This window comes from Sinocyclocheilus anshuiensis, unplaced genomic scaffold, assembly GCF_001515605.1.
Source record: "Sinocyclocheilus anshuiensis isolate Anshui unplaced genomic scaffold, SAMN03320099.WGS_v1.1 scaffold112, whole genome shotgun sequence".
Classification (NCBI taxonomy): Eukaryota; Metazoa; Chordata; class Actinopteri; order Cypriniformes; family Cyprinidae; genus Sinocyclocheilus; species Sinocyclocheilus anshuiensis.
The window spans coordinates 2,202,628-2,214,527 of record NW_015557175.1 but is presented as its reverse complement, the minus strand read 5'-3'; the positions used below and the strand labels follow the sequence as shown (position 1 = coordinate 2,214,527).

At 36.5% G+C, this 11,900-nt stretch overlaps 1 protein-coding gene across 3 annotated transcripts in view; it reads left to right on the top strand.

Moving 5' to 3' along the window:
• Positions 1-3,613: 3,613 nt before the first annotated feature.
• LOC107678414 (charged multivesicular body protein 7-like) overlaps positions 3,614-11,900 on the top strand; it is a 9,449-nt gene continuing 1,162 nt past the window's right edge. Inside the window, exons 1-10 of one of the 3 annotated variants that reach the window (XM_016473657.1) lie at positions 3,614-3,852; positions 5,049-5,356; positions 5,453-5,624; positions 8,041-8,226; positions 8,908-9,041; positions 9,156-9,204; positions 9,291-9,410; positions 10,815-10,913; positions 11,017-11,074; positions 11,301-11,531. In XM_016473657.1, coding sequence (XP_016329143.1) covers positions 3,787-3,852; positions 5,049-5,356; positions 5,453-5,624; positions 8,041-8,226; positions 8,908-9,041; positions 9,156-9,204; positions 9,291-9,410; positions 10,815-10,913; positions 11,017-11,074; positions 11,301-11,531 — 1,423 coding nt within the window. In that variant the 5' untranslated portion in view covers positions 3,614-3,786. Of the gene's footprint in view, positions 3,898-5,048; positions 5,357-5,452; positions 5,625-8,040; positions 8,227-8,907; positions 9,042-9,155; positions 9,205-9,290; positions 9,411-10,814; positions 10,914-11,016; positions 11,075-11,300; positions 11,532-11,900 lie in introns of all 3 variants that reach the window. The other 2 variants (XM_016473658.1, XM_016473659.1) reach the window with 2 other exon arrangements.

Genomic DNA, 11,900 nt, shown 5'->3' with positions numbered 1-11,900 from the left:
GCCTATTTTATGTTATTATATTTAATTTTATTTTTCAATAAATAATTTGAATAAAGAATGGAAAAGACAAACCCTCGGAAACACCTTATAGCTACAAAACAAAATCATTGCTATTCATTTTTGATAGCTTCAGTATGCTAATCAAATTATTGATGTGCATTATTATTATTAATATAAACAATATATTACATTTAAAATTAATACAAATGTTGGAATAGTATAAATATTTACATTCAAATTTTGCCAGCATTTCATTTGACGGTAACAGAGTTTCATTATATATTCTGTCAATACAGTCCAATTTAAGGAAAGATAGGCTATCCTTTCTTGACCCCAGAATGCTCTTTCAAAAACATGAATTTATTTGTTGTACTTTACCTTTGTAAATAGCCTATTAATTTAAATCTAGGATAGCCTATGTATTACAGTTTTGCTTATGACACAGCAATAGTTAATGTTATGCTAAAATTCATTTGAATGCGTAGCCTAACGTGCCTTTAAACAAAGCAAGGGGTCACTCATACTTCATTAAATAAATAATAAACAGTTAATTTTGTTAAAATACATAATACATGGACCGCTGGCTCAGTAACACTTATGTAGCTAATGAGATGATCACAGGTGATGTACAGCGGCTTTTAAAGATTCTGACATCAGGTCACACTTGAAAGGGTCTGCAGTTCTAAAGCGATGTCACAACAGTACATTCAGGTTTATATCGCTATTATCAGCTCACGCGGTCAGATCGTGATTCATGGACTCCGCTTAGAAGATGCGAGGAATAAACGCTCCTCATCCACCTACTAAATTGCCAGGCATAAACAAAAAGAGGTTCGATAACAGAAGGCAGTGGACCTGTCAAACTGACAAACTCTTCTGTCCCGCTGCTTCTTATGGTCCTTGCGAAGTCAAAGGTTTACCGTATCTTTGGCCCAGTTACAACAGCGGGGCCCAAGTTAAGGAAGACACAAATCTCTACTTGCCAGACTGTCAGCTTCTGTATGAGCTTACTAAAAAGGAAACAAATGTAAGAGCCAGCTTGACACTTATAACAGGTGCGCCCCAGAACCAATATAACTTACCCCAGCATACAGAGAAGGTCATCCAGAAGGATGTTTCTTCTGAAAACATGCTCCAGACAAATGAGTGTAATTTAGAGGAGCTTCAAACGAGTGCGTCTGAGCTCCAGACAAACATTTTTTCTGTAGAGGATCTCCAGACGAGTCCATCTTGTGCAGGGGAGCTCCAGAAGAACACTTGTTCTTCAAGGAAACTAAAGCGCATGAAGGAAGATTATGAAAAAGCCTTAATCCATCTTCCGAAAATTGTGCCTCAGAGCCAACATTTTCTCCAGAAAAATGCATCTTTCACAAGGAGGTCAACAGTGGTGAACTGTGAAGAGCCGTGGTGTCTGACTCCATGGGTGGAGCATGTTAGCGAAGACGAATCGATTGAGGAGGAGGTCGCTTGTATAGTAGAACAAAAGAAAAGGGAGATAAAGAAATATGAAAGCTTTCAAGCCAGTGCAAGTCAAAATGCAAGACTTCCAAAGATTGGGCCTCCCGAACAGAGCCACCTGCAAAAGACTAGCTACTCCATAAAGCAACTAAAGTCATCAGTGCTTCCGTTTCCTCTGCTGGGTGAGAAGGCCTGATTCTGACAAGCAGAGGGCTGCCAAAAAGAAACCAGTCAGCCGAAGAAGATATTCATTTTAGCACATACACTTGCTGATATGTTTACGGAAGTCTTACATTGCATTTTCTGTGATATTTATGAACTGATATTTCAAATTTATTTTGTGACATAGCTTTACTTTTCTATCATTTACTGCAATACATGCGCAGACAATTGTTGTTCAAATAATAAATGTTATATTAAATGGCTTAAAGCTAAACGTATTTGCTATTTTTAAGTATACTACAGTATTTATTACAGTTTATCAGTTCACTATAGTTAATACTACAGTATGCTGTAGCATACATTAAAAAAGTATTGTAAATACTATAATATATACAGTATAATACACTTTACTATAGTATGGTTCAAAAACACTATAGTATTTACTATAAATTACTATAGTATTTTTTCATGTGGGTGGGTCACTTTATATGAAACTGTAACACACATTATTTTTTAATTATTGTAATGAACTACAAATGAAAATGTTAACATTAGAAGAACAAAGTAATCAAATTCACTTGAAAAATCACTCTAATGACATTTTAGGAACTCGTTGTGCTGTTAAAATGTCTGTGTAAATGTTTAATCACATATGTTATCATGCAGCCTGTATTATAATTTTTTTTTTTTTTTGTAATTTTAACTTAGGAAAAAGTCCATTTGAAGCTGATTTTACTGACACAGGAGTCACTGGAGGATTTTGACAAATTATCCAAACAGCAGGATATGTTTTTTATAGTCTAATAATGCTAAACATATTAATTCTGAATATAAATGCATCTGAACTATTGAAATAAACAACTTATTAATAAAAACAGCAACGGTATTTCTGTTGGATAACCTATGATGATAAACATCAAATATATTCAGAATATAATTTATGATGTTATGTATTATATATATATTTTTTATAAATATACTTAAGTGTGAACTGACTTCGTTTTTAGTTCACAGTTTAGTAATTGCATGTTATTTATACTTAAATGAAAATGTAGGTATTAGGCCTATAGTTCAAATATGTATTTAAATATTGTTATATAGTATATATAATATAGTTGTTCAAATATTCAGTTAGTTGAACTTAAAGAGTGTTTTTTTTTCTTTTTCTTTGACGCACTTAAGTAGTACTTTAAGTATCTGTAAAGTTTCAGAAACACTGTCCTTGTTACACATATACTTTAGTGATAGTAAATTAAGAGCAACTAACCCTAAGCACATTTTACCTATAGGCCGTTATTAATTAATAACTGTAAATGCAGTATAGTCAACAAATCAAAATAAATGTAGCCTCTTTCTTTAAAGCAGGACAAAATATTGAAATGCATTTTAAATTATTTAAATTTAAGTTGACATTATTACAAAGTGCACTTTTTAAAAAAGTAGCCTACTTGAACATAGTCATTAAAGTGTAGCCTAGCTACTCTCTCTAAGTACACTTAAGTGCATTTTTATTTCATTGCGATTTGAGATGACTGATATTTGAACGACAATGTCATTATTTCAATTGTAATAGGTAATGTAGAAATATAGGCTAAAATGAACTATAAAACGTATTTACACAGTTTACGGGCCCCGTGAGATAGGCTTTCAAACATTTTGAACATATTTCAGCCATCTATCCCGACAAATTATGATCTGCATTCCATCTTAGTCCAGAATAAGTAGGCCTAGTAGTTTGACACACGTTTTACAGTGCTTGAATAAAACAGAAAATGAACGGGATATCAAAAGCAGGGGCAAATCGCACTCTGTTAATATTACATTAAATGCAAGTACTGTTTTTTTTTTATATACTTTTAGTATTGAAGTACGCTACATGCATGCATTCTACACAATTAAGCACACTTCTGTTTGATTACCACAGTTCAACTGCAGCCCTGATGTCAGTGTTTTCTAATAGCGTGTTTCCGCCGCGAGGTGGCAGTAAGCTGCCATCAGTGGTCTCGTCCTGACGGGCAGAGGAAGAAGAGCAGTGTTGTTGTCTTCCGGGTGAGGTGTTGTCATCTTTAGCATACAGTTAAACGGTATTTAAAAAAAAACAAAACGGAGCTTTTGGCGTTCCTCTCTCCACCGCCGATGATTTAAGCAGTATGTGGATTCCCGCCGATGGATGTCACGACAAACACTGAGGAGATTTTAGCTGAGAACTTGATCCAGCTGCTTGAACTTGAGGTCTGAGCTTGAATCTTAACCTACATCTAGTTTTTTGGCTACCTAGTGAGCTTCCTACCTAGACAGCATGTATCAGGCATCATAGCCCTTCAGCTCACTAGATTTTGACACACGGCATTATATCTTCAAGGTTGTCAGGCTCGTTACATTGAGTTATTTGGTTTTGGTCTGTGCACTTGCCAGCAAACCTGACCGTGATCACTTGTGCATATTTACTAGTTAAACTGCTACACACTGCTTTCACATGAAGTGACAGCAGTGTCTTGCATGCTATATTTCATCTATTACGATTGAACATAAAAATGCATTATTTTATGATTATTAGGCGTGCTAATTTATGAGTTCATGTTGAGAAATTGAACATTTGTGCTGTTAAGCTTCATTTGGCGTGGGCGATTAAAATGACGACCAGTAATACGTACATTTACTTCTGAACCATCTTACATTTTAAACATTAAAAAGATAATAAAAGCAATCTATGTTATTTTCACCAACCCTTCATGCATTTCAATATGATACATGCCACACTTGTGAAAAAGAAGTGTGCTTGATTGTATTGTGTGTACCCTTGTAGTGTACTTAAAATCTTAAAAGTATACTTTTAAATCAACTGTACTTGCAGATATAATATTACTGAAGATAAGCAACTTAAATGGGAAAAAAAGAGTACACTTTCATGACTGTTTCTTAACACACTTAAGTACACTTTTAAAAAGGCCGGGCTCTTTATAATAATGTCAAATTGAAATCTTTAAAGTAAATAATTTTAAATAATTGTTTTAATAATAGTTTGTCATGTTTTAAAGAAGTACACTTATTTTGATGTGTTGACACGTGTAAAATACTGGATTGGAATTTTAACTGTAGTGTTTTTTAATATTTCATTTAAAGTTAATACATTTAAGTGTGCAAAATCAAAAATATGTTACTACAAATATATTTAAGAAGTAAAAGTACATTTTTAGAAATGATATAAAATGCACTTAAGTCCTACATAAGTAGATAAAAAAAATCACTCTTAAGTCAAAACTAATTACATTTGATATACATTTTAACTATAATACATGTTCATTTAATTGCAAATAACATGCGGTTAAGTGTCCAAAAACATTACATCAGGTTTCCACTTAAATATATTCTTTCCTAAATTAGAACTCATTTTGAAGGTATGCTAAAGTGTGCTTCTTTTTCACTAGGACAGTAATCATTCAAACCCTTTCAATCGCAGCTCAATGTCGGTGTCAGTGGAGAAGAGGGATGTGTGGGTCCCCCCGGACTGGGAGGATGACGAGCGAATGGCTTTCTTGTTCTCTGCCTTTAAAGAGAACCGAGATGTTGACTGTACAGACTGGGATGGGAAGATAGACTTCTGGAGTCCTCTGATCATTGATCACTGCAGGAGACACGGTCCGGTGTGTGTGAATCTGCAGGAGCTGAATGAGAGCTTCAGGAGGAAGGGCTCTGTTCCTCTGGGCTTGAGTACTGTCCTTCAGAGCATGATCAGGTAAGTCACTGTCACCTCAAGCACAGTAGATCGTGATGTTTAATCGTGACATGGATTTATGGCATGCCATTGGGATTTGTTTTATTGTCCTTCTAGAGGTGGTAAGGTTCAGAAGGAATCAGACTTTGCTGCAAACGTAGACTTGGGCTGGTTGTCGTGGGGAGTCGGACTCTTGTTGGTTCGACCTCTGAAATGGACTCTGTCTGCTCTGCTGGGCAGTGGGAGGGTCCCACTGGAGGAATCGTTCGTTGTGATAGAACTGGTGAAAGTAAGTGTAAAACCCATAGCATAAGTACCCATTAATGCCCATTTCCAGCATTTATACACTACCTCTCAAATGTTTGGGGTCAGTACGATTATTTTTTTATTATTTGAAAGAAATTAATTTATGGCCAGATTTACTAAACAGGGAGTGGAAGATGTTTCCATAATGAGCAATGCAGTCTACTAAGGGTAGCGCAAATCAGTGTAGGGTCGCAAACAAGAAGAGCTGATGATGATCATGTGTAATCTACTCAAGATGGGTTAAGACATGCTTTTTTTTTTTTGGGTTGGTAAATAATGACACAGTTGCCAGTATATTAAACGCAAACCTTAGTAAATCACCTTGCATGATTCTTGTAAAACTCTTACAGATGCTTATGTAATAAGGTAAGCCACAAAAATAACTGTATCCACACCTTATTGTCGCTAATGTTTCACTGCATGTCTTTAGTAAATCTTGACAATAGTTTTTTTTAACCACCAAAAGAGGGTTTTGTATGGAAGCCCGTTTCGGCCACTAAATAAAAAATAAAACAAGGTAAATGCAACTTTTTATCTCCCAATTCTGACTTTATAACACGCAATTGCGAGTTATAAAGTCAGAATTGCGAGATATAAACTCACAATTCTGACTTTTTTTATTGGAATTGCGAGTTTCTTAATTCTTACTTTATAACTTGCAATTCTGAGAAAAAAATTCATAATTGCGAGATATGAACTCGCAATTGTGAGAAAAAAAGAAAGTCAGAATTGCGAGATATAAAATCGCAATTGCGAGAAAAAACTCAGAATTTCGCAATTCTGACTTTATAACTGCACAATTGTAAAGTCAGAATTGCGAGATATGAGAATGATGCTGAAAATTCAGCTTTGACTCACAGGAATAAATTACGTTTTAAAAGATATTACAATAAAAAAACAGTTATTTTAAATTGTAATATTTCACAATATTACTGTTATTTGTGTATTTACTGTAAATAATTTAAGCCTGGGTGAGCATAAGAGACTTCTTTCAAAACATAAAAAAACTTACCGACCCCAAACGTTTGAACCACAGTGTAGCTGTTCAAGAGAATCTTTTCACCCCATTTATTTAAAGAGCTAGTTCACCCAAAAATGAAAATTAGCCCATAAATTACTCAACCTCAAGGCATCCTAGGTGTATATGACTTTCTTCTTTCAGACGAATCCAGTCGGAGTTATATTAAAAATTGTCTTTGATCTGCCAAGCTGTTTAATGGCAGTCAGCAGGTGTTGCAGTGCTTCAGTACAAAAGAAGTGAAATAAAGCGCATCCATCCATAATAAAAGTGTCTCACACGGCTCCGGGGGGTGAACAAAGGCCTCCTGTAGCGAATCAATGCGTTTTTGTAAGAAAAATATCCATATTTAAAACGTAATAATCAATTTAATGTAGCTTGCGCTCACTGTTGTACACGGAAGCAGCTCCGGGCGGATGACGTATGAGGTAGGCTTTGCGCATGCGCCGCTCAGAAGTGACGAACACGGAAGCGCAGGGGAGAGATCAAAACAAAACAATGGTGACTAATTAGAAGTACAAAACGAGGATTTGTAAAGAAGAATGTCGGAGGATTTCGATATAAGCCAAGAGGAGACTGGTTTTCCTTTGCTAAAGTAAGGAAACTTTGCTTCCTTTGATCCTGTTAACAAACGTTGGTTTTCACGAGACTCACGGCGCATGCGCAGCACTGAACTCATACGTCATCCGCCTGGAGCTGCTTCTGTGTACAACTGTTGGCGCAAGCTACATTCAAGTGATTATTACGTTTTGAATATGGATATTTTTCTTACAAAACCGCATCGATTCGCTACAGGAGGCCTTTGTTCACCCCCCGGAGCCGTGTGAGACACTTTTTTATGGATGGGCGCTTTTTATTTCACTTCTTTTGGACTGATGCATGCAACACCTGCTGACTGCCATTAAACAGCTTGAAAGATCAAAGACAATTTTTAATATAACTCCGACTGGATTCGTCTGAAAGAAGATAGTAATATACTCCTAGGATGCCTTGAGGGCGAGTAATTTATGGGCTAATTTTCATTTTTGGGTGAACTAACCGTTTAAGTCAAACTTTGTGTTGTGAAATGAGTGGTAAATTTCCCTCTTCCTGTGAAGTCATTTATTGATGTATCAAAATAGTGTGGTCTGTTGATTTGCATTGCATTTTGCACTGAACATATACATTCATTTACTGCAAAGTGCTGCTGTCCAAATAACCTAACGAATACTAAGACATTCTCAAATTTATTTTTTCACTCCCATTTTTAACTTACATTTTTATGATGATATAATTTGTAATAAAAAAAAACACACTTTTGGACCCCACTGTATATTATTTATATGGCCTGCACAGGTGGTTATCAGTCAGAGCTGAGCGTAGGCTGTTTTTCCTCTTGCAGGAAAAGGCTGTTGCACTGTTGGCAGTATATCGGGCTTCTCCTTTAGCAACACACTCTCTGCTGTCTTTCCAAGAGCTGCGTGCTCTCTCCTCACACATCTGTCCGGATGAAAGCTCGCTCTGCCTGGCTCTGCTGCAGCTACAGAGAGAGAAACATGTCACCGTCTCACTCCATGAAGGCGAGAAGGTGTGTTTGTGTACAAGAGCGAACCTTGATGTAGCCACAAAGACTTTAGGACAGAAAATTGATGCATTTTGAAAATTCTGTAGGTAATAACACAGGTTATACCATTTTTAGTCATTCCTCACTACACTACCGTTTATTTATTTATTGTTTTTTGACTTTTCTGTTCTGCAAAGATGCATTAAATTTGCATTAAGTATGCATTAAAGGGGTCATATGATGCGATTTCAATTTTTCCTTTCTCTTCGGAGTGTTAGGAGCTCTTGGTGCATAAAGAAGATCTGTAAAGTTGCAAAGACTAAAGTCTCAAATCCAAAGAGATATTCTTTATAAAAGTTAAGAGTCAGCCACTCCTACCTAAAACGACTCGTTCTAACACGCCCCCACATATCTATGTCACGATGTGGGAAGATTTGCATAATGTGCCCAAATGTTCACGCAAAGAAAAAAGGCGTTAATGTGTTTTTTGAACCTTAAACCGTATAAAGACATTGCATTACACCAAATACACAAAATAATATTATTTTTAGCAACGTCATATGACCCCTTTAAGTATTAATAATCAGTGCTCTAAATGTGTCACTAAAATCACATGCAACTGATTGGTTGATTAGTAACTTTTAGCACTTGTTTGGTTTCAGATTGCTCAGTTCTAATGAAACTTTTGACCATGTCCATGTATAGCTGGTGAAGTTTAGTCAGGCAGGACAGGGCCGTGTGTCTTCCGTCAGCGAGGTGGACCTGGGCATCTATCAGCTCCAGCGCAGCGAGAAGCTTCTGGAGGAGAGGGTGGAGGCGTTGGGACAGGAAGCAGAAAAGTGAGCCAGTTCATCCAAATTGTATTGATGTTATTCCGGTCAGGTGTCATTTTTGTGACATGATTGGTAATTACAATGGCGCTGCAGCTAAATAATGTATTGTCTAATGTGCAGGTGTAAGCAGCAGGCAAAATCGCTGCTTAAAGAGGGAAAGAAATCACAGGTATGAGCACACTTTTGTGTTTTGTGCCTATTTATTGTAATAGGCGAGAAAAGTGTTTTAATGGTTCCCACTTTTTCCTGTCACAGGCCCTGAGATGTTTACGTGGGAGCAAGCGGGTGGAGAAGAAAGCAGATCGTCTGTTTGCTCAGCTCGAGACGGTCAAGGGGATCCTGGACAGAATAGCAAACTCCCAAACTGACCGCCTGGTGAGATGCACAAACACACAGATCCACTGACGGTCTGCTGTGAGTGTCAACACATGCTGTTGTCCATCAGCAGTGAACGTCACCCACACTTCACCACGTCTGTCTTTTTTTTCTTCTTCATAATTTGACATTTGCATTATCTCCACGAGCAGGCTTGTTAAGGGTTGCCAGATGTCAAGAGTTTAAATCCTCCAATCAGAGCTTTTCTTTTAAATAGACACATTTGTTCCCCCCAGTTTTACTTAATCTCCCCAATCTGCCAGCCATTCGCATGCGCTCTCTTACACTGCGGAAAAAGCGCTGATGATTTGAAAACACCAGCAAACATGTAAGTTGGAGTTCAGCGATCTGTAAAAGTGCAGTACAGTTAGTCTGTGTTCCTTTACGCAGCCGTTTGCGCTGTTTGCTGTTTCAAACCTTCTCACTGATGATCTCTATTGTTTGCGATTGCGGTTGGTTGCTGAATAAATGCACTTATGCAACCTCCGTGTCACAATACAAAGTCATTTTTGTTGTTGCTTTAAACCAAAAACATTAACATCATGTTGAATTAATGGGTTAATATTAAAAATTTCACAGGTTTAGCTTTTGAGAGAAGCATCTTGTTTTGCTAGTTTTCATAATGTAGAGAGTGTTTATTATAATTCATCAGGAAACTATATGAGGTAAATTAAACTATGCATAGAAGTTGTATGAGTACACGTAAAGAGAAATGTAAAAATGTTAAATGAAAAAAGAAATTCCTCAAATGACAATAATCGTGATTAATAATCACGATTATAAATTTTGAGCAAAATACAAAAGCTTTGTGTGACTGAAATTGAAGTTATTATTCTTCCTCCTTGGAATTAAGCTCATTAGTCATATGGTGTTTTTGTCTTTTTGGGGCTTGACAGATGAAATAATCACAATGAACTGTTATTGTATGGGTAATTATCCTGGATGGTGACTGAAGTGACTGTGATGAATCCCTGACAGGAAGAGAGCTGTATGTTTACTCTTTAAAATACCTACTTTTGCTTTTGTTCCAAAGAAAAATAGTAGCATATGGGTTTGGAGCAACATGAGTGTGAGTAAACGATGACAGAATTCTCATTCAGTCAGACATGAAACCTTGGTTTTTGTCATATTTGACATTGAAGTCAGAATGAAATGAAAATTCACCCTATCAGTTTTTTAAATGCATGTTATTTATCTTACTGTGAATGATTCATCTGTGTATATTTTCATTTTTACCTCGCAATTTTTAATCAAAATGCCATAACCGGTGACTTATGCATGATTTCTCCAGTAATTTAAATGCAAATCGTTTTGTTGTTGATGCACACCACAGATGTCACATTAAAACATTGAAGCATATCCATTATGCTTGGCTTAATGAAATGTTTTCATATGTGTGAGCAGGTGATGCAGGCATACCAGGCAGGTGTGGCGGCTCTGAGAATCTCACTGAAGGGTGTGACTGTGGAGCGAGCAGAGAACCTGGTTGATCAGATACAGGAGGTGATTCATCAGAAACTTGCATTGTTTATGCTTTATTAGTTAGAATATAATTATACATTATATAAAAGTTCTTTATTTCCTATTTGTTTGTTTTTTTGCACAGTTATGCGACACTCAGGATGAAGTCAACCAGACTCTTGCCAGTGGGGCGTTGGATTCTGGTATACAAATTTCACTTTGTTTTAGACTATATGCATCTCCCAGATGAATTCTGTATATCAGCATTGTCTGCGGACCATGAGAACTTTTCATGGGTGTGGAATAATGAGTGTGATTAGGCTTCTACTGTTCATTAATGAATGACAATACCTTCACGCTTTCACAGTTGAGCTGGAACAGTCTTTCCCATAAAGCTGCCTTAAAAACTAATGCTTCATGTGCTCATAGGTGAGGATTCAGAGGAGTTGGAAGAGGAGCTGAAGTCATTATTGGAGAAAACCATCCCAGATAACGACGTGCTCCCAGTGGTCCCGACGCGTCCTATTTCTCCTCCAAGGAAAACGGGTATCCCGGATGCTGATTTTGTCCGGTCTCTGCCCTCCGTGCCTGATTCCAGTCTAGGCATCACAGATGAGGAGCTGGACAGAGAACTAAGTCGACTTACAGTCTCTGAAACAGGTTCCTTTACGCTTTTCTAGTTATTTCTGAAATGTCACTAGTTAATGGTGTTTGATAAGGCAAGCATCACTGTTATTATTGCTCATACTTTGAGTGGTGTTGCCAAAAATACCGAATTGATTTCTATACGTATTGATACTGAAACATTTGAAAGGGTTTCAGTACTCATTTTATGCAGTATTGATACAACAATACCAATAGTTTTTCTCCAAAATAAAAGCTTGAGGATTTACCTCTTGCAAGTAAATATATAAAAACCTAAGTATTATAATTTTAGTGCTGCTGTGTAAAGTAAAATAATATACTAATTTAAATATAAATTTTGAATTTTACATTATTTTGTAGTAATACATATTTTTTTTGTCTTAA